The sequence below is a fragment of the Hyperolius riggenbachi genome, unplaced genomic scaffold (assembly GCF_040937935.1).
Source record: "Hyperolius riggenbachi isolate aHypRig1 unplaced genomic scaffold, aHypRig1.pri scaffold_195, whole genome shotgun sequence".
In the NCBI taxonomy this organism is placed as follows: domain Eukaryota; kingdom Metazoa; phylum Chordata; class Amphibia; order Anura; family Hyperoliidae; genus Hyperolius; species Hyperolius riggenbachi.
The window spans coordinates 116,901-140,464 of NW_027152406.1; the positions used below are offsets into that span (position 1 = coordinate 116,901).

Here is a 23,564-nt window from a genome sequence, read left to right on the forward strand (position 1 = left end):
CAAGCCAAGGGTCAGGACAGGTGGCAGGCAAAAACGGAGGTCAGTAGCAAGCAAGGTCGGCAACGGGTAATCTGAGTATCGAATAGTAAGGCTCTAGTGAACTAGTACCAAGCTGTATAGAAGTGACAGCACTGGTCACCAGCAAGCAGCTTGTTTAAATACAAAATACAAACTAAGCGGCTAATTTTCGCGTGTGCACGCGTACGCGCAGCCGCATGACGGCCCTTGCGCATGCGTAATCGCGTACTTGCACACGTACCCGCGCTGTGACCGTTAGCGTGCGCACCCCCGGGCTACTTCCTGTATATTGCCGGGAGAGTGCTCGCGCGCGCGAGAAGACTCTGGCCGGGACGCTGAGCGCGGCGGACAGGTATTATAACACTGCTCCACCAAGCTCTGTGCAGTCGCAGAACTCTCCAGGCCATGGGAGCGAGGCAGAGGAGCACGTGCAGCCGCATTATGCATGTGCTGACTGGCCCAAGATACCGGGACCCCTTGCGGAAGATGGAGGAAGCGGAGGGCGGCACCGAGGTAGCAAACAGACCGGATGGGGCTGGAGGAAGCCCCAGGTATGTATGAATGTTTTTTTTTATATTCATCTCTGGTTTCCTTTAAGCTGTTTGCTGGAAGCCACCCACTGGTGCACTGCACATCCTCCACTGAACTGAACTGAACTGTATAGCCACGTAGTTTGTGTGTGTGCTCATGCTCTGAAATTGCTCTAAAAAAGGATGCACAATTGTTATGATTACGAGTGACAGTTGTATATACACCTTACTAAAATAAAAGACACTGATGGTTGAACCACACACAACTGAACACCGCAAAGTTAATTCTACAAACAGCACAGTGCTGTCCACATAACTTGTAGGTGCTATGAGAGAGCTAAAAGCGTCATAAGCTTTTCAACATGTCAGTTGCAGAAGCAAACAGCGTTGTTTCCCAAGACCTGAGAGGCATCGAAGGGAAGTAGTAGATCACTGTCTCTTGACCATTGCATGACCTGGATAGGGGGGCAATCTGTGACCTCCCCTTGCTTCGGTAAATAAAAGACTGCGACAACCCTTTGGATTTTAAAATTGGCCACAGCTTTTATTACCCTCACATATATCATCTGAGGCAACAAGTTTTTTAATTTGCAATATAAATCAAACTTCTATTTCTTCTACATAATAATTTCACACACATTAATAAGGAAAACATCGGAGTCCCCTGACAAAAGGCCGCCCAATAAAACGAGCCGCAGCGCACACGTACCAGCCACCAGCCACAGTTATAAGAGCTCGATGGGTACACACTACCGCCGGCTCAACTTAAAGACATCCACATGGGCCTTGTCAGGGGCCCCGCCGTTATGCTGTGACAATCGACATATGCGGTGATTCCTACTGATGATGTCCACTTCAGGGGGGGGGGGAGGGTTGTTCTTCTGTTGCTGGATCACAAAAGGAAGTACAGCTTCCTCTCCTCTTCTTTTGTTGTTCCCTTGCCCTCCCTAATTTGTCACCTTGACCCCCTGCCCTATCCTGTCCAGCAGTGAGGTCACCAGCCCCCAACCAGGTCATGCCCCCTTTGTCGCCCAGCTCCGCCTGCTCTCGAGGGGGTTTCTTGACCTGGATAGGGGGGCAATCTGTGACCTCCCCTTGCTTCGGTAAATAAAAGACTGCGACAACCCTTTGGATTTTAAAATTGGCCACAGCTTTTATTACCCTCACATATATCATCTGAGGCAACAAGTTTTTTAATTTGCAATATAAATCAAACTTCTATTTCTTCTACATAATAATTTCACACACATTAATAAGGAAAACATCGGAGTCCCCTGACAAAAGGCCGGCCAATAAAACGAGCCGCAGCGCACCCATACCAGCCACCAGCCACAGTTATAAGAGCTCGATGGGTACACACTACCGCCGGCTCAACTTAAAAACATCCACATGGGCCTTGTCAGGGGCCCCGCCACAGCACTTCGGGGGTTGCCTCAACCCCGAATGCCCCGCCACCTGGCCAAAGCCGCCTCCAGGGCTTCCCTTAGGCCAAACAGGAAGACGTTATTGCCCACCTCATTGAGGTGCACTCCGTCTTCCCGGAAAAAGGATGCGTCCTTCTCTAGCAGTTTATGCCGGACGGAAATACCGCCTCCTCCGCATACCACTTTTGCAACCGCTTTATTCACCTTCCATCTTGCCCTGTTGATTTTTGTGTAAGGGATTGGGCCAGCGCAGCCTCGGGATTATCTCAGACCAAATGACCACTAGGCCTGGGAACAAACTGCCCGCTCTTAATATAAAGGCTTTTATATCAATGATCAGTAAATCCATAGGTTCCCAGCCCAGGTCGTTTCCCCCTATGTGCAGGATCAGTATGTCTGGGGGGCCCCATAAACGGGCGAGTCTGTAAAATTTTTTGATGCATCTGTCTAAGGTGAGACCCGGGGCCCCATACCAGTGTGTCTCCACTCTATCGCTGCTCTGGCCCAGGTTCCTCCCCCTGTGGCTCTCGGTTGCTCTCCTCTCGGCCCATACCACATAGGAATGACCCATAACCCATACTTCCAGCCTTCTCCCGATCTCTCCTGCGGGATAGAGAATAAAGCATTATAATTCTGGGAAGATACATGTTCTTTGGTTGCTATCTACGCGCTTTTTGTGTTTCCCTCCCCTCCCCCCCCCCCCCCCATTCATGTTTTAGTATTCCGTGAGGTGTGGGCGGATATAAGTTTTGAACCTCCTCGACTTCCATCTCCCTATCCTCATAATTGTTTCCTTACTGAGGCCCCCTTTATCCGCTTCCGTTGCTGCCCCTATGCGAAAGGAATGCGATCCATGCTCACTGGCTTTGCAGCCTATCCTCGTTAAGCACTGTTTCAGCACCGCCACGAACTGGAACCGTGACAGCGCTGATCCATTCTCATGCACCAACAATCCCCTTGATTTGCTCGCCTTTGTTTGCCTGAATCTCGTATAGCACCCTATCGAACATGAAGGGCAACCCGGTATCTCCTGGAGCTGTATTAGAGCTCCCTTCCCTAATTGGTCGGTTTTTGACTTCGGTATGATTATATGTAACACATTCCTCACGAGATACACGTCGGAGGCCTGTATGCCCCCTGGCGTGCTCGTTCGATCACTGACCAATTCCCCTATCCGCAAAGCCCCGTAGAATGCCAGCGAGAAAGCCAGTTTGAACAGGAGTGTTTCATGGTTGCTTCTGCAAATCTCACTGGTGCTGTGCATTAACCTCAACAGGAGGGGGATGGTTATGGGGCTTCTCGGGTCTGGCCGTTTGGGTCTCCTCCGGAACCCTTTTAATGCTTGACGAACTATAAATCCCTTCGTGAAGTCGGGCCAACCCTTTAGCTTGAATAGAAAGGCCAGGGCCGAGATAGCCTTGTTGACCTTTCCAGGTGAGTGTCCCTCACTGAGCATTTTTCCCAAAAATGCCAGGAAGACGTCCTGGTTTGACTGCCTGGGCCTGAGTGTCCGTTCCCTACCTTCAAAGGCCGACCATCTGGCCCACTCTGCCTTGTACGCATTCCAAGTGCCTCTCGCCAGCGAATGCTCAATCCAGTCTGCCATCACGGTAACACTAGAGTCCATACGTGCGGCGGTATCTGCATTGGCTCCGTGTTCGCACGTGGCGCCAGCTCCCGGAAACGTTCCAGCTGGAAACGAGACAAAGCATCCGCTATACCATTAGCTGTTCCTGGTATGTGGCATGCTCTAAACTTAATTTTGTGGCGCAAGCATTGTAAGACGAAATACCTGACCAGATTGACTATTGGGGGCGAGCTGGTGGTCAGGCTGTTGACAATATTGACGACAGCCATGTTATCCGAGTTGAACACTACAGATCTGTTGGCCAATTCGCTCCCCCACAATTCGGCTGCCACTACCAGCGGGAAGAATTCCAGTAGCGCCAGGTTCCTGATGAGCGGCAGAGCCGACCAAGATTCCGGCCAGGTGTGGTGACACCACTGGCCCTGGAAAAAGGCTCCAAAACCTGCACTGCCAGCTGCATCCGTAAACAGCTGCAGTTCATCGCTGGTCTGTGGCTCCTCTAACCACAGTGTCCTCCCATTGTACTCTTCAAGGAAGGATAACCACATCCGTATATCCGCTCTTGTCTCGGCGGTTATACGTATGAAGTGGTGTGGCCGTGCAACCCCTGCCGTCAGGAACGCAAGTCTGCGGCAAAAGATCCTGCCCATGGGCATCACCCTACATGCAAAGTTCAACTTACCTAACAGTGATTGGGTCCCCCTCAACGTCAATTTGCTTGTCCCTAATGCCGCCGTTAACTCATGTTCCAGGCCGTCCAGTTTGTCCCGCGGTAGTCGAAATTCCATTTTTGTTGTGTCAATCTCGATCCCCAGAAATCGAATTATTTCCTGTGGTCCCTCGGTTTTTTCCATGGCTAATGGTACTCCGAAGTGCCTGAAGACACTGATCAGCGTGTCCATGACTGTGTGGCACACATCCGTCCCTGCTGGCCCTGCGCACAGGAAGTCGTCCAAATAGTGGACCACCCCTTGCTGCCTGGCTTCCTTTTTGACCACCCATTCCAGGAACGTACTGAACGTTTCAAAGTAAGCGCAGGATATTGCGCAACCCATCGGGAGGCAACGATCTACATAATAGTTGCCCTCCCACTTGCAGCCCAGTAAGTGCAAGCTATCCTGGTGTACCGGGAGGAGTCTAAAGGCTGACTCTATGTCCACCTTTCCCAGGAGTTCTCCCTTGCCCATTCTTCTCACCATTTTGGCCGCTTCGTCGAATGACGTGTATGCCACTGACGTGAGATCAGGGTTGATACCGTCGTTCACTGAAGTCCCTTTGGGGTGGGATAGATAATGTATCATCCGATACTTACCAGGCTCCTTTTTGGGGACCACGCCCAATGGTGAAACCGAAAGGAAGGGGAGAGGCGGTGTTCTGAAGGGACCCGCCATCCTGCCTAGCCTTACCTCGTCGTCCAGTTTTTTGCTGACTATGTGAGAAAATTCGATTGCAGTTTTGAAATTCCGGCACTGATTGTGTATCACGCTGGATTTTGAAGGTATGCGAAAGCCTTCCGCAAACCCGTGCCTCAGTAAATCCGCGTGTTCCCTGTTTGGGCACTTATCTAGCCAGGGTAGCATCTTGTCGATGCTCACCGGCGTTTCCCCCTTTTGTACCGGGCTCGGTTGCCCGCCATCCTTCCTCGCTTATAGCATTTTGCCTAAGAGTGGTTAGTTCCGCCACAGGCTGCACATTCGTGTTTGAATCTGCAGCTGGCTCCCCACTTGCAGGCCCCATTGCTAAATGTCCAACACACTCCTTTCTTATGCAGGGCCAGCGGTCCATCGGATGTCCAGCTGGCCAGCTGCTGAAAAGAATTATGGTTATGGACCGAGGCGGTTACCGCCGCCGAGGCGCCCCCCCCCCCCGGATTTTGGGGCGGTCATGAGCCGCATCCATAAGGTAAGGTCCTTATGGTCCCAACCTATTTCAGGTCTTGCTGCCATGCGCTGCTGATATTCTTCATCGTAGCGCAGCCAGGCCGTCTCTCCATAAGTGCAATAAGCCTCAAAAATTGTTTCCTGGTAACAAAACAGGGGGGTGCATAATTCAGGCGATTTCTCTCCTATTATGCTCCCTAGTATGGTGAATGCCTGCAACCAATTATGGAATGACCGAGGGATAAGTCTGTACAACCTCCTCTCACTTACCTCCTCCTTGCGATGCTCCTTTCCTTTTTCCCATTTCTCTAAGTTAAAGCGGTCTAGCGGTAAGAGGGTAAAGATGTCGATATACTCTTTATTCCATACCCTCTCTTTTAACTCCAGTTTTAAGTGGGTTCCCAAGGGGCCCTCGTAAGTCAAATAGGCATTGCCTTTTGCTGAGTGTGCTATGGGCGTTTTTCGCTTGGAACCTTTAGATTCCACCGATGAGTTGCTATCTGTTGTGCTTGCGCTGCTGGATATTGATGTGCTGCGCGATCTAGCTTGGCGCTCTGCCTGGGGCGTGTCCTGTGTACTCAGCCATGCCTGCAGCTGTGCTGGCCCACTAAGCTCCTGCGCCTTGCTCTGCATTAAGTTCAGCATATCCCTCAACGCTCCCATCAACTCACCCTGCTCTGTATTGGTTGTATGTGTTCGCGCTGGTGCTGCGCCTGCGCCACTCAGAGTTCCTGAGGTCTCACCTGATTCTGCCGCCAAAGGCGCCACTTGTCCCGAATCTGCCGTCCCTGGTGAACTGTCCGGATTGCTGCTGTCCGTTGATGCAGGGGGTAGAAGTAACGATGCCACCCCCTCAGCTCGCCCTGAAGTGTGAGCAGCCACTGTTAGAGGGGGTGATTGTTGCTGGGTCCCCGGGCATGGTGCACGGGACCCGTGCCCTGCCGATTGACCTCGATTGGGGACCCAGGTAGCACGAGCTTCGATTTGCCCTGCCCTCCCCTGCTGTCCGTCCTGGGCCCAGGCACCCTGTGGCCCCACACCTCTCTGCAGCTGATCCTCATCCCTTGTTCCCCAGGTGCCTGGCCCGTATTGTTGCGGCGGCCTCCAGGCCGCGGGGGCACCTTGTGGTCCTGACCCCTCACCCCATTCCCATCCCGGTTCCTGACTGGCCCTGGGGGCACCTTGTGGTCCTGCCCCCTCCCCCCATTCCCACCCCGGTTCCTGCCTGCCCCTGCTACTACCTGGTCTCCCTCCCCAGCTGCCCGCGTCCTGGCCCCCCCCTGTGTGCCACCTGCCCACGGGTGTCCCCCAGTACCTGAGGTTACTGTCCCTGGGGCTGTGCGCCGGCCCTGCCTCCTGCGCGGCGGTGCCTGGTGGTATCTAGCCGTCTCCCCTTAAGGCCGTGCCGTCGCGCCGTGCTGTCTCCGAGGTAGGGGCTCCCGCACCATCCCCCCCCGCGAAGTGTCCCCCAGCCCTCCGTTCAGACTCTGCCGCTGCCGGAGTGGCTTGTGCGGCCCAGCTCTCTCCCTCATCCTGGCGGCCGCCATCTTCCCAGTGGCCAGCACCCGGGGGTAGTGCTATCACTTCCGCTTCCGGGTCGCCGCCATCTTGCTGGAGCCCAGGAGAAACGTGAGCGCCGTGCGGTGGGCAGAGCTTGCGACCTCTGCGCTTATGCGCAGACTTGGCCTTGCCGCTCCGGCCCCTGGGTTTCCCGGCGGCCAGAGTCTTTGTTGTAGAGGGCGGGCAATTACTGTGCGCCTCGCCGCGAGGTGGGCCGGCTGATGGGGAAGGAGAGGCCCCGCTCTGTGGGACCGCGCGCGGCTTCTTAGGCCGGGAGGCTGGCCGGGACCACGTGGCTGCCAGGGTCCCAGGATCCTCAGGAGAGAACCTTGCGGGAGCTTTGTGCTGGTGGTGGCTGGTCTGTGGCTGCGCCCCGATAGGACTACTGCCCAGGTGAGCCATTTGAGCCTGTACCCACTCTAAGCCCCCTGATTCTGCCCCCACCCTGACCTTCTCCATGAGTGCACGCAGTGCCTCCTGGAGCATAGCTGATGCCTATATTAAAAAACCCCTGTGTGCCTACCGTAAAGATGCGTGCGTGCGTGCAGTCAGCCTGACTATTTGGCCTGAAGGTGAGCAGCTCCCTGGGCGATGTGTTGTTCTTCTGTTGCTGGATCACAAGAGGAAGTACAGCTTCCTCTCCTCTTCTTTTGTTGTTCCCCTGCCCTCCCTAATTTGTCACCTTGACCCCCCTGCCCTATCCTGTCCAGCAGTGAGGTCACCAGCCCCCAACCAGGTCATGCCCCCTTTGTCGCCCAGCTCCACCTGCTCTCGAGGGGGTTTCTGAAGTAACCACCATGCTGACCATTCAACCCCACAGCAGAACAGATGCAGAGAGCTGCAGAGGAACAGGCTTCAAAACATGAACAGCAACATAAACAAAGCTCAAGGACAAACTCTGAAGACAGTTGGCACAGATGTAAGCACTATAAAATGAAGAGCAGAGAGCGTGCATCATCCGTCCAGACTTGTGCATTTATTGCAGATAGGCAAAAACCAGTGCAGATACAATACGGTGCATAACATGATTCATCTGTGTTACATGTTTACATCAAACATGTAACACAGATGAATCATGTTATGCACCGTATTGTATCTGCACTGGTTTTTGCCTATCTGCAATAAATGCACAAGTCTGGATGGATGATGCACGCTCTCTGCTCTTCATTTTATATTGTTCAAATCTCTTCCTTCATATTACAACAGCGGAGCACACGTCCTGCATACAGTGTTTGAATACTAACAAGACTGTCAGTATATTATTGACCACCTGTCCACATAAAGCCCGCCTGAGAGGCCGGAGTCAACAAATCCCCCATTAGAGAGGAGAAGTGCCACGCTAATCCTATCCTCTTTAGTTCAACAGATGTAAGCACAACACGTGTCTAAACTTTATGTAGCTGTATTGTGAGTAGGGCACCCTAATAATATTCATTTCAGTATTAACAGAAAATGCAGAACTAAAAATATTTCTAAAGAGATTCTTTCATTTCAATAAATAATACAATCAAGCTTTAAAAACCATACACATACAGTAAAAGCACACTATCACACACATTCACACACAGTAGTGTAAGGACTTCATAATAAAATTGGCCTTGACTTTGATTCTGGGGCTTAAACTCATACCTTTAAATATATTCTACTTACAATGTCAACATTACCCAATATACTATTGCATTCTTACAAAATATATTAATAAGAAAATGCAAAAGACAACACTGTAAAGAAAACATAATATTTGCAACAGGGGTAATGGTATGTAGATTAGGCTCAATTGTGTAATACACTGGGATATCAAAGGAAAGCAGGGAAAGTAGTCTACTTGCTTCAGTAGGACATTAGGTACACACGTCTGACTCTCCAAAGGCAGCTCATGAAAGTCATAAAAATTCTAAAAAAAAGTACAACAACTAGGGGATTATGTTAAAAAGTGCAGGACATATGATAGACCTTCATTATCCTGCCAATCTATCCAAGCGGTCTATGTTTTATAAAAGCTGGCCAAGGTGTTCTTAATTTTTGCCAAAATGTGGTCATAACGTATAACCTTATTTAAGTTAGTGAAGACATTGCCACATGCTGAACAAATCGGTGGGGTGGGTAAGTAGACCCAGAGGGCTTACTCCCTAGTAGCATCACAGAAGGGTCAACTGGAATCTTAAGGTATGTAACCATACATATTGCGTGCCAAATTGCATTCCAGAAGGTCTTAACTCTAGGGCATTCCCACCAAACATGCCACAAAGTGCCCACCATATAGCATCCATGAAAAGAAAAATTAGAAAGTGATTGATGCATCTGCACAGGAGTATAGTAGCATCTATGCAACAACTTCAAAGAAGTCTCAATAGTAGAGTATTGTATGCTATTTTTGTTGAGCATTTTCCAGCAATGTGCCCATCTCTCTCAGTAGTGATAGTAGATCCAGTATCCGATTCCCATTTTATCTGAAAACTCAATTTACAACCAGAGCTAGGGTCTGTCAGTATAGCAAAGATGTAAGATACTAGGCCTTTATGTAAAGCATAATATTTGCATTATATCTCAAAGGATAGATAGCTCAGATGTACATTTGGTGTCAACTGTAGTGTATAGGTAGTGAAACATTTGGTGAGCATGAAAGAGTTCTACAAAAGGCAAGTTGATCTCCTTTGCCATGACGATCTCAATGAACGATTCTGAAAGCCCTCAGAAAGTGTCCTACAGTAGTGAGTCCATGATTAGACACCAAGAGAAGGAGGCTTTGCTGTGGCCAGAAGGGAAGTCTGGGCTACCAAAGAGCACCGACATAAGACTGAAGGCTGACTGCATTTTATGTTGAAATCTGAAAGCCTTCTAAATGGTTAAGGAGTGGGCAGTGGCAGGGGACAGTTTTCAAATCTCTGCAAGGTTAACTTGCTTTGCCCACATAAGTGGAGTATGTTATATGAGATTCTATAGTTAAGTGATTCTCTGCTGTTTATAATTCTTTGGGCAGCGGCAGTCAAGCATGTACAGAGCTTTAAAACTGGCTAGGGCAATGCAGTACTTTCTATTGTTTATATCCAATGGACTGCACAGAATCTTTGTTTCTGTACTCCAGTCACTTGTCTGCTCTGCTATTTCTACCCTGTTATATTTAACATTGGAAGTGAATTTTATGTTATATATAACAATTAAGTTGATGTTATATAGAACAAAGAAGCTTCAGGCAAAATGCTTGTTAGAATTTTAGGGGGAAAAAAACTATGAAGTATACCTGTTTATAGACATGAAATGAAACATGCTAAAAATTGTTCGTCGATTTCCCCGAATGCAAAACTTGACAAGTTTTGTTGTATCCATTTGTTTAGCCAAAGGTGACCTGCTGTAATTGTTTGGTCAGTGATAAAATGGAATTACGCCATGTTTTAATTGAAGTATCAATAGCCTCTGCCCCACCTCACTTCAAAGTTCAGCTGTAATATTTACATCTTGTGGAAAAAAAAGACCACACTAATGATTAAACCTTCCTATTTATTTTGTAATCAAATTCTAGCCAAATATTTGTGTTATTTTACACACAGGTGTAAGGACTTGGAACTTCTGCTAGGCTGTTTCTATTGTGTGGATCTCTGCTAGGAGGAGCTTTCCTTACTTACTGCACCCCCCCCCCCCCTCCCCCGCACCAAGGGATCTGGTTTTAAAGGACAACTGTAACGAGAGGGATATGGAGGCTGCCATATTTATTTCCTTTTAAACAATACCAGCTAGAGACACTGATAAAGCATGCAGCGTATCAGGGGTTTCTAAAATTATTGTCAAATCTAACAAGATTAACTGCATGCTTGTTTCTGGTGTGATTCAGACACTACTGCAGCCACATAGACCAGCACAGCTGCCATACAACAATAAATTTATGAATGTTCATACCTTGTACTGATTAGAGTCAAGCAACCCTAAACAGCATAATGCAAGTTGGATACCATGTCTTTGTATGCTTAAAGCCCATCTTTATCTACATTTAAAGTACACCTGAAGCAAAATATAAAATTAGAATTCACCAGATGATGGTTAAATACCTATTTTTTGTTTTAACTGTTCTTGATGCTCATTGTAGTCAGGGTCCCTACCATTGCCAATCTTTTTAATAACCAACTGGCCAGTCAGTCGAATATGCTTCAGGAAGCGACTGTGGCTGTGGATGAGCTCATTTTGAACTGGGCATTTTAAACTGGGCATGCCGAGTTCTGAATTGTGCATGCCCAGTAAAGGAAAGCGCTTGTGCATGGTTAAGAACTTGTAGTTGCCAAGATAAGAATTGCTAGTTCAACTTCTGGTGGGGACTCTAAGGACAACGAAAAAGTGGAAAAGATTCAACAGTAAGTACCCTTGCACCCCTAAGTTCTTGGCACACTACAGGTGTACTTTAATTTTTTTTTTTTTACAATTCAAGACTTCAGGTGTACTTCCGGACTAAAGTGGTTGGAATCTACGTCCTGCAGGTGGCTGTGTAGCTCTAAAAGAACATAGAGTCCAACTAAACACTGCCGCGCACCCATGCCGTCCTCGCTGTTTGCGCTGCTGTTCCATCGCTGCGCCCGCTCACTCTGCTGTCTCAGCGACAGCAGAGCTTCCGCATCTCGGTCAGGAGCCAATTTCATTGGCTTCTGTGCCTGTGATTACTATGAACCAATTACAGTAATCACAGAGTGCAATAGGGAAAGGACACCTGTGGTCCTTAAATGGCCACAGTTGTCCGGTCCCGAAAGGTTAAATAACACACAACAATGCTTATGTTGACTAGTTCACCACCACCCTGCTTTATTACCATACTTCACTACTACTTTCTTTGGTTACTGGGGTGTGCGGCTTCCTACTCCTGCCAGGCATCCAACACTGACTTCGGGGCAGGTATTGATCATTGCTATGTAGTTCCAGCAGTCCTGGTTTAAGCTTCTACAGTATATATGCATGTGCATGAGCTCCATCAACCATTATTTTATGTGAGCCAGGATGTTGAAGCTAGGTAGTCATGATGTAGTGCCAGCCTGAAGACAGTGATGGCTGGTGACAGAGGGAGGAGGTCACACAGCCCAGTACCTATGGAAAATACTAGTGGGGGGAGTGAGAAGCAATGCAGGACTGTAACGATCGGTGTCAGCAAGAACAGATTTTCTGATTATTGGTGATCTGCAGTATCACCAATAATACAGATGTTATACCTGATTATGTAGTGATCTGCAGAATCACCAATAATGCAAGTATAGCGAGACACAGGATAACAAGATGTAAGGATATGTGTTTTTTTAGTGCAACTGTAATACAAGGAATACTGATCACCCGAGGAGCGGGTGATTCAGACTGCACTGCAGCCAATGATCACCTGAGGAGCAGGTGATTAACACTATACTGTAGCTCCTAATATGAGTGGAGCAGAGTGTACTGTAGCAACTGATTCAGACAGTACTGCAGCTACTGGTCACCTGAGGAGCAGGTGACAAAAGGTGTAGTGTAGCTACTGATCACCTGAGGAGCAGGTGATTCAGACTGTACTGCAACTACTGGTCACCTGAGGAGCAGGTGATTCAGACTGTACTGCAGCTATTAGTCACCTGAGGAGCAGGTGACTATCTGTACAGGAAATCCCTCACCAGAGACTAGGCACTCTAGTGAGGGTAGAAGAGTCAGACAGGCAGTTTCGGCAAACCACGGACAGATAAGGTACAAAGACAGAAGGCTAAATCAGAGTGGTATTCAGGCTAAGTCGGCAACAGGATCAGATAGGCAGAAGCACAGAATCAGTAAGCAGAAGAGTAGTCAAGGCTAGCAGAAGGTCATAACAAATAATACAATTCAATTAGTACTTTAGCTATCAACAGAAACTGACTAAGTGTGGATCCCCAGCTCCTGCTGGTTCTAGGCACACTTTGGGATCTGAACTAAGGTCTGAGTGCTAACATGTAACATATGCAACAGCAGAGGAGGAACTACTGACAGGCATGTCCTATATATACTGGGAGCGCTCCATAGTGCCTCCCCAGTCACTCAGCCAATCAGGAACAGTGTTGGAGTCAGCTGACCGGCCGATCAGCTGACTCCCCTTCTACTTGCATAACGGTCCTGTCTGTGCGCGCGCGTAGTTCTCAGTCTATGTGCGACTGAAGGACCAGGCAAAACTCCATCATGTAACAATGCGGCGAAGGCCGCCAGCTGAGACGCGGAGACAGCCGCCATGCCGCTCACTACTGTGGCGGCCTCTCCAGTATTCACTATAGTCCCAGGCAAAACTCCATCATGTAATAGCGCGGCTGAAACCGCCGGCTGAGACGCGGAGACAGCCGCCATGCCGCACCCTGTTGCGGCGGCATCTCCGCTATACTTTACAAGGACATGGTTAAATCCTTTTTTCAGATTTCTCATGGAAGTCAGACCTATAAATAATTTCTGATTTGAAAAGGCACTGCTGCACCATTTATTTATTAAACAGTATCTAGCTTCATGCAGTTGTGCTGATAAATGAAGATAAATGGCCCACTATGGCGAAAAAATGTAAAATTTCAAATATGTGCAAAAAATACAAATAAGTAGTACATATTTTCCAGAGTAAAATGATGAGCCATAAATTACTTTTAGTAGAAATCTAACAGAAATAGAAAGAAATATAGTAGTAGAAATCTGACAGAAGCGACAGGTTTTGGACTAGTCCATCTCTTCATGGGGGATTCTTAAGGATTTATTTATTTTCAAAAGCACTTAGTGAATGGCAGTTGCTCTGTCTAACTGTGTAGCGAGCAGAGAAGCTGGCCAGCATCATTGTTTACATCCTTTTTAGGGAATATCTTTATAAAGAATAAACGCCTTTCTGAGAATCCCCTATGAAGAAATGGACTAGTCCAAAACCTGTTGCTTCTGTCAGATTCTACTACCTACTGTAAGTGACAGCAACATAGGAGAAAAGTAATTTTTGGCTCATTTTACTCTGGAAAAACATGTACTTCTTATTTGTCTATGAAGGGTGGCTTCAAAACGACAAATGATCGATTAATAGCAGAAACAAAATTTATAAATTGGTTCAAAGCAGTGGACAAGGGCTTGAATAAAGACAAAAACTTTTTATATTGGTATGAGGCTGATGATATTTAAACTCTTTCTCAGCCTGTATAGCTAAACTTGTGAACTCAGAATTTACGATACCTCTGTGTCAGTCCAACTCCCAGGTCTGGAAGCATGGTGTAAACATGGATCCTTATCTCAGCTAACAACCTCTCACCCCATGTAGATGTTCTGTTTCACTTAAGGCATCTTAATGACATGTATTTATGCTTGAAAAAAATCTGTTTTTCCCTTTTGATGTTGCATGTATTTAGCTGTCTGTACCATCAGCCTGCAAACAAACAGGATGTTAGCCCGAGGAAGGCTGCAAGGCTGAAAGCTTACTTATTCTTATTCTTTTTAGTTAGCCAATAAATGGAATCATCCTGATTTAAAACTTCTTGCTTTTTATTTGTCTTTGTTTGCACATATTTTACATTTTTCACCATAGTGCCCCTTTAAGGGCCCTTTAATCGGTTGCCTTACTTTTGTAAACGGATTTTCAGAGTAAGGCCCATGTTTCCCTATGGCACAGTTCCCACTATATGTGTTTTAACTTAACAATGCACTGCTATGGAAAAAACGCATATGAAAATGTACTAACGCATACCAACGCATTAAGTGTAAAAGGGCCCTAAAACAACACTACAGTATTAAGGAATCAAGAACAAATGTCATATTACATTACACAGATCTATTCCCTAGTCTGCTTTAGGATGTTTCAACCCTCTAAGGAAAGAAATTGTACCGAAAACACTTCAAGGTGAAAGGCAGCTAGTGAATGGCATCCAAATATTGTTCTGCCATCCCTACCAAGTTAAACTCTCTTATCACATGTGAATTAATATGGAAACATTTCATTTTCAAATAAAGATTTTGATTGGTCAGAGTAAGGAAGCAAAGAGAATGGATGACAGTCGTACTATATAAAAAGAAATATTTTTGATGGTTTGAGCCACATCTTCCCAAAAGTGAAGAGGAGGAAAATCATGAAGTGGGTGGTGTTCATATTTATAAGCCTGCAGCTGGCAGAGGGCCTGGTAAGGTGAGTCCCTTCCATGTTTTAGTGCTTGCATGTCATACGTCTCTTTGGCTCTGACAAACTGTCTGTAGTGTTCTACACACTACAATCAACAATTAAGATCGCTCACTATCCCTCAAAGGGACTCACCATCTATTTTCTATACTGCACTCTTTGTGGGGGCATGTAGCTTGCTAGTCTTTGGGTCTTTGAGTTGTGGGAGAAAGCCGCAGCACCTGCAGGAAACCTTTGTTTTCCTCGCAAGAATAGTCTGTGAATTTTGTGACAGACATAAACTAGCGATAGAATAAAAAGCAAAAAATAAATAAATAATTTTTCATCATTTTATTGCTATTTTTCTGTTACTAATTTAAAAAGGTGATAATCAGGACAAGACACATGATAATACCTCTATACTAGATTTGCTTCTTCACTGATTTTTGTCATTGGTTTCAATTATTAAAGCAGTGAACAGTCTTTGCACTGTCCACCTGCTGTGCACTGATTTCACTGAACTGGATGTGGAGATGCCAATGATTGACACTGAGAGAATACATCTGCCAATACTGTATTTTTTTGCTCTTAATACTGGAGCTCTATTCTTCACCAGTGATTTAAAGAAAAGCCATTCTGATGTATCTTAATGTATTTTCCCTAATTGTGACCACTCAATATATGAAAAATTAAAATTCCCTAATATATATATATATATATATATATATATATATGTATATATGCAAAATTGTAGACAAATTGAGTAATATTTAAAGAGTCTACTCAGTCTAAACGAAATATTCAATGGATGGTCTTCTCATAGTTATTGTTACTTGCAGGGTCTTTTACTTCAGATATCTCTCCCCAAGCCCCAGGTCCACCAGCTTCTGGTGCATAGCCCCGCCCCCTTGTAGCAAAGTGCCTCAGCTCTTTTTCTATCTTGAGTAGCGAGAACATCATGGTGTTTTGCAGTAAGGGGGCTGCGATATGCTCTTGAAGTCGGTGGACATGGAGCTCCGGGAGTGATTCAGAAGAAAAAGACCCGGCAGGTAATTATAACTTTATATGAGTAGACTATCCATTGAATGCTTAGAAAGGAAAAGCCGAGAGAGACCAGAAATAAAGAGGTCTAGATCGCAGGATGGAATCCAATAAAAATATAATAATAAAATAAGTAAGTCTTAGCTTACCTTGAAAAATTCATTGATCACAAGAATTAGACTTTTATTCAGCGCAAAAATTGACAACGTGTTTCACGGCCAACAGCCACTTCATCGGGTCAGTAACCCATGCAGAAACTGTAGTAGCAACAAAACTTTGATTGTCTAAACCAAAGTTTTCCTTTTACTTGTCATTACCCCATCGGGTTATAATTTTAACTTTTCAAGAATTAAAATTCAATTTTTGGAGAGCTATGACCAGACCCGACACCCAAAGGCCGAGTGGGGACGGTACTTCCTTGCCGTCGATGCCTACTTGGCAACCCACCTTTGTGGGTATTAAATTACTGTGTAATTGTCTGTAGTATAAATTGACACAATCTTCTTCACCAGATTGGGCTTCTGTTGTCCCTGTGTTTTTTTCCCTCCAGTCCTCAATCAGTGTTGAATGTTTAGTTTACAATGTACAGGCTCGTTAAAGCACACCTGAACTAAGAGTGATATGGAGGCTGCCATATTTATTTCCTTTTAAACAATACTAGTTGCCTGGTTTCCTGCTTATCCTCTAATACTCTTTAGCCATAGACCGTGAACAAGTCTGCAGATCAGGAGTTTCTGACTGAAGTCTGACTGAATTAGCCATAAGCTTGTTACAGGTGTGGGATCCAGATGCTATTGTAGCTAAAGACATCAGCAGTATGCCAGACAAATGGTATTGTTTAAAAGGAAATAAATATGGCAGCCTCCATATCCCTCTTTGTTCAGGTGTCTTTTAAAGGTTGCACACTTTTTATCGGTAGCTTTACCATTGGTAGCTAGTATTGTTACTCCATATTTCACAAAACTCCTTCACACAAGCAGAATTATTCTGATTTGATACAACTTGTGAACTCTTACCCAGAAAGAATTGTCATGTAAAGTACATTATACGTGGCTAAGAGTCACCTTGGGTATCTGTCAGCAGAGTGGAGATTCCGAAGTGTGCCCCTTCCCCTGTACAAGTTGTGCCCGCAACAGTGTAGATAGTAGATTTGGCCCCAGTATTAAGTAGTTCCCCCCCTTCAGTATAGGTAGCCAGGTGTGCCCCAGTATTACGTACACACCTCCCAGTATAGGTAGTCAAATGTGCACCCTAATATTACGCAGGCTCCTCCCAGTATAGGTAGCCAAATGAACCCCCAGTATTAGGCACCCCTCTCCCTTATCTATCAAGCATGATGGAAAATGTCAGTCGATCGTAAAAGAATTGGCTAATAAGCACATGATTTTGATCAACACAGAAGTGATTTTTAGTTTCAGAGCATGGAGACCAGAGCCAGGACAAGGTCCTCCAGCACCCAAGGCTAAGACACCAAAGTGCACACCCCCATCCCTCCCACCCCAGCCGTCACACACTGATGGCTATTAAGCTAAAAGGTGCCCCAAAGCCCCCAACACCTTAATCTCTAGTTATCTCTAGTTATCTGGCTTGCAGTCACTGCCATGTACCCCTTTTCTTATTTCTCTCTGCTTCAAATACAGTAGGGGAATGATAGCTGAGTGAGTTGTGCGCCCCCTCCTACACTGCGCCCTGAGGGTGGAGCCTCTCTCGCTTCTGCCTCGGCCTGACCCTGATGGAGACACAACATTGTTCCGATTGATTAGTGAAGGAGAATCATCAGGATCTTGCTAGCAGTGTTTTGGCCACTGACCACGATTTACTTTTGATCAACCACACTGTTTTTGATTGTCCTTTAAAGTTGATTGCTTAAGCTTTCATTGAAAAAAATGAAGTAATGCAAGAGCATCTTCACAGTATTTTCGCCAAGAGCAAAGTAGATATATAAATTGCTGACTTCAACTGCATTTGTAGGCCACTTGTTGCCCACTACCTGTAACCCACACATTAGCTCAGCTATTTCAGCAGCTCCACGGTGATCTAATATCACTCAGGTACTGGTTGAAAATGATTAATATCTACTAGATAGTTTTTTCTTTAAATAAATACAGTTCAGGTTTGCTGGGCAAATTAAGAAGTTTTGAATCAGGATGATACCATTTATTGGCTATTCAGTTGCAGGAAAGTGCAGTGTGGTATCTTCAAGCATAGTAGTAGCAGTATTGTACTGTGTTAGCCACAAGTAAAAGCAAGAAGTTTTGAATCAGGATGATACCATTTATAGCTAATAAATGGTATCATCCTTATTCAAAACTATTTGCTTTTAATTATGGCTAAGAACTCTAGGACATTACATGCGATTCCGATTTGCGAGCATCTAGGGAAATCGGAATTGCAAATCAGAATAGCAAATCAAATTTGCAGTGTGCAGGAGGCCTTACACAGTACAATACTCTACTGGGCAAATTAGGTTCTCCAGAATATCCCACTGTTCTCCGATTTTAGTTCATTAACCCTCTTATTACAGCCTTGTATCTTCATATAACCGTAAACTGATATAATTCAACAATATCTTGAGAAACAGAGAAATGAACAAAAATATAAATAGCCTGTCTTTTACCCATTTATTTCAGGGTCCCTCTGAAAAGATACCAGTCTGCTCGGGATGTTATGAGGGAGAAAGGAATCCTGAATGAATATATGAAGACACACAAGAGAGACCCTGCACTTAAGTACAACTTCAATCAGAAAAATGATTTTGCTATAGCTTATGAGCCAATGTACATGGATGTAAGTTCATTCGATATACTTGGATATTAAGCAAATTAACTTTAATATACGTGCATATAACTATGTGCATGACTAAAAATATAGTCTATTCTTATTCTTATCTAGACCTATTACTATGGACAGATCAGCATAGGAACACCACCCCAAAACTTCCTGGTACTGTTTGACACAGGCTCCTCTAACCTCTGGGTTCCATCCACATCCTGCCAAAGTGCTGCTTGCAGTGAGTATGAGGATAAAGTAAAATGGTAACGAAATCTAGCATGAAAGTATTATAATGGGATGAAGTTAAATTTTCATATGTGGTCTTTAAGCATTTTTTTAAGCATTTGGAAGGGTTAATACTCAACCTCTACTTCACTTATAAGCTAATTGATAAGATTATGTTGCCATTCTAATGCTGGGAATACACGGCTCGATTCTGAGCCATTTAGATGGCTGGATAGATAATTTCCGACATGTCCGATCTCCGGCCCGATCGATTCGCCACTCAATTCTGCATGGAGGACAATGGGAAAAGATAAGAAAAATGAGCGGAAGATAAGAGAATCGCCTGCAGAATCGAGCAAGCAAAATGATCGGGTGCAGAATCGAGCTGCAAAATCGAGCCGTGTATGCCCAGTATAAAATTCAGATTGTCTTCAGTTATACTAAACTGCATACACAATGCAGAAAATCTGCTGCATCCAGGAAGGAAGCAGACAACTTTCTCTACTTCATTTGCACAACAATTACTTAATTACAAGTCAATCAGACATTTTGTCCTGCATATGGGAATGTTATCAGTTAGCTTTAGGGCTCGTTTCCACTGAGCGGGTGGGCGGGATCGCAGGCAAATCCCATCAGCCATGCCATGCACGGCTATGGGATTCACAGCCGCCGCAGCCAATTCTGCCGGCAGTACCGGCCGAATCACTCATGTAAGCGATTCGGCCGCGGCGCAATGTTCCCCTATGGGAGAGTTTCCCCGCGTGATGCGCCTGCCGGGAAACTCTCCGAAAAACCTGCCATTTCGGAGATAGTGGAAACGGGCCCTTAGTGAAGTTTAAACATGCCATTCAGGGACATAATATCAATCTTTAGTGTTTTCAGTTTTTTCTTTGTGTTCATATTTTTTCGAGTAATGTTTTAGAACAAAAATGTAAAGGATTGCGGAATGGCCGCCGCATGCTCTGACGGCGTGGCGGCCGTTTCCGCGTCCAGTCCGGCGGTTTACGCGCGGCGACATGTGTCTGACCTGGTGCAGCCTTCCTGTGCACATAGGCTGAGGAATACACGGCAAGACAGAAGCTTTATGGGAAGCAGAGAGGGATCAGCTGACTCCCTTGGTCAGCTGATCCAAGTTTGTATGTGGATTGGCTGGAAGGGACTGGGCGGCGCTGAGCAGCGCTGCACTATATAACCACTCGTCCCTCAGTCTCACATCGTCTGCCGTTGCAAATGCTTACGTGTTAGCACACAGACTTCAGTCAGATCCAACGGTGTGGTTGAACCAGGAAGGACCTGGGAATCCACACTGAGCTAGAATACTTTCTCATGCTATGCTTTAGACCAGTTTCAGGGTGTTGTGACTACGGACCTCACACCCAAGACTAGGATACTGTGTCAGTTCTATGTTATGCTTTAGACCAGTTCCAGGGTGTTGTGACTACGGACCTCACACCCAAGACTAGGATACTGTGTTAGTTCTATGTTATGCTTTAGACCAGTTCCAGGGTGTTGTGACTACGGACCTCACACCCAAGACTAGGATACTGTGTCATTTCTGTGTTATATCTTAGCCCGGGTCCAGGGCATAGAGAATAGGCCCTCACACCTAGTTAGGGCAAGCCTGTTAATATTAGCAGCAGGGCTTCCTGCAACCTAGCCTAGGCCCCTCTTCTAGGGAGCCTTTGGCATAGGGATTCACCCACAGTCTGAGGTGAAATCCCTTCTTCTTCTTACCTCCAGTTCCTCTGGCGGTTCTCTCTCAAAGTGCTACTGTTACACTGTACACTCACATCTCAGGTGTCCAGAGGTTAGACATACCTGGATTATTAGTGATTCTGCAGATCATTCATAATCTGGTGTATATCTGCATTACTGGTGAATCTGCAGATCACCAATAATCAGATTCTCTCTGCGTGTTGACACCGATCGTTACAAAAAATTTATTTTTGAGTTTCACCTCCATAAAGAAGACCAAATACCAGTGTACTTTACCTTTGTTCTTAAACGGAATGCATATTTTGTTTGTTTTTCTAACATTTTTTTTTCTATTTATTTGTTGTGCTTAGCACTAAAATAGTTTTAATCAGAAGCATGAAATGTCACAAATAAATAATTCATGTATAAACAACTAAAGAATCAGAATTCCCACTCTGAGGTCATAGAGGACCAATCAAAATTAATCACTGCTTCACCATTCAGAAAATCTTTATTTTATCAAATTGCATGATTGAAAACAATGTTAAAAACAAGGCATGGTTGCATGACATCCATGAGTCTATATGCAGACTAATAATAAATAGGCAAGGCGCTATAATCCCTATTATGAAGACTAATATGCAACATAATAATGAGGAGATGTACCAATAGTCTAGGGATATCAATGGCATAAACAGTATGTATAAAAATGTGCAATCGCTCAAGAAAAAATGCAAAAAAAGGCAAAAAATATAAAAATATTACAGTGAAGCATACATTAAAAATGCAGAAAAAATGAACATAGATCTGTGCAATATTATTATTATTCGTAAATATCACATAATATTGGTGGAAGGGAGGTAACACCATAGAAAAATACCAAAAAAGTGAAAAAGTATTCAGAGTGAAGCATACCATTAACAGTGCTAGTGCAAAAAGTGCCAGTACAAACATATACAGCGTATCCTCCAAGAATACCTATCTTTGTTCTTAAAGGGATTCTGTAGGGGCTTCCTGAGGATAAAAACCGCCACTTACCTGAGGCTTCTATCAGCCCTCTGTAGCAGTAATTTCCCACACCGTCCTCCTCCGATCCGCCGTTCCCCGCCGCCGGCCCCGGTCTAGCACGGCACGCCGTCCAACTGCGGCTGCGCAGCCCGTGGCTGGCTCGCTCACGCCTGCATCATCAGAGGCTTGCTGCGCAGGCGCAGTACAAGAAACCTTCATACTGCGCCTGCGCAGTAAGCTTCCGATGGCGCGAACGGCAGCGTGCATTATTTGGCTATGACAGACGAATAATGCCCGGTGCTGGCGGCGGGTAACGGGTGATCGGAGGAGGACGGCGTGGGACATTACTGCTACAGAGGGCTGATAGAAGCCCCAGGTAAGTGGCTGTTTTTATCCTCAGGAAGCCCCTACAGAACCCCTTTAAACTGAATGCATAGTTTGTTTGTTTTTCTAACATTTGTTTTCTATTTATTTATTGTGTTTAGCACTAAAATAGTTTTATTCAAAAGCAGGAAATGTCACAAATACTGTAAATAATTCAAGACTCTAGTTCTCCACCTGTGCTGCTTGGCAATGTATTTATAGGAGCATGGTCTTAGGCCTTGTTCACATTATAAAATGCCAGCGCTATCGCAAAGCGCTGAGCGATTTATTGAGCATTTTTTAAAGAGCTTTTCCCTACACTTTGCTTTTCTAAGCGCTTTTGCTGAGCGATTCATTTTGACACTTCTTGACGCCAGTCAGGAAGTGAACTCTTGTACCCGAAAATGAATAAATACAATGGGCTTGCTTCACAAAACAGTGATTACTGAGTTATCACGCCTAAAAGCTTTGCATGTGCAAATGTGCTTGCAAGCCATTTTGCGTGCAGTGTTGCACGTGCAAAGTTTTAGCGCTTGTGTGTTAACTTTTATTGCGAGTACGGCGTTACGAGTACGGCGATTTGATTCACTAAAACGTGATAATTGCTATCACAGTCGCGCTAGCGTTTTGCGCGCATTATAACGCACGTAACTTTTTCACGTGCTATTGCGAATTTTGCGCGCACATCCGCTGCCGTTTTCACGCGAACATTAGCGTTGTGCGGGCAAACATTCACATTACCGCACGCAAACCATTACGCACGTTATAACGTCGCAAAACGCTAGCGTGACCGTGATAGCAGTTATCATGGTTTAGTGAATAAAGCCTATAGTGTGAACTAGCCCTTATAGCTGCAATATATTTTCACACACTGATGTACACCATAAGAATGATGCACAGCTGAACAATGAACATGCTTACACATGGAGAGTCTCATACGCTTGCAGATGCACAACCAGTGGCGTAGCTAGAGATTATGGGGCCCCATAGCAAAACTTTCATGCGGCACTCATAAGCAATACCACCTGCCCCTACCATATGGATATGAGATAACTGGGCAATTTACATTCTCATTCAATCAACACTGTACATAGTTCCTGGGCACTGAGACAAAGGCAGAGGGTGGAGGAACACAAGAAAGTTAATGGTGCATACATTAAGTACCATCTAGGCCCCCTCTGCTCCAGGGCCCCATAGCAGATGCTATGGCTGCTATGGCTATTGCTACGCCCTTGTGCACAACCCTCCATGTACCTACCTGAGGAAATATGGCCAGGCACATCCACCTTCATTTGAACCAGTACTGACACCCAGTGACTAACCATTCTTCTATGATACCAGTAATATAGCCCTGACAGTTTCTTTTTTTGGATTACTTCCTATTGTATG

General features: G+C 45.6%; 1 protein-coding gene across 2 annotated transcripts in view; it reads left to right on the top strand.

Moving 5' to 3' along the window:
- Positions 1-11,309: 11,309 nt before the first annotated feature.
- Positions 11,310-23,564, top strand: part of LOC137543740 (gastricsin-like) — a 33,967-nt gene continuing 21,712 nt past the window's right edge. Inside the window, exons 1-3 of one of the 2 annotated variants that reach the window (XM_068264873.1) lie at positions 11,310-11,343; positions 18,743-18,899; positions 19,005-19,122. In XM_068264873.1, the coding sequence (XP_068120974.1) occupies positions 18,780-18,899; positions 19,005-19,122 (238 nt within the window). In that variant the 5' untranslated portion in view covers positions 11,310-11,343; positions 18,743-18,779. Of the gene's footprint in view, positions 11,344-15,033; positions 15,102-18,742; positions 18,900-19,004; positions 19,123-23,564 lie in introns of those variants that run through there. The other variant, XM_068264872.1, reaches the window with a different exon arrangement.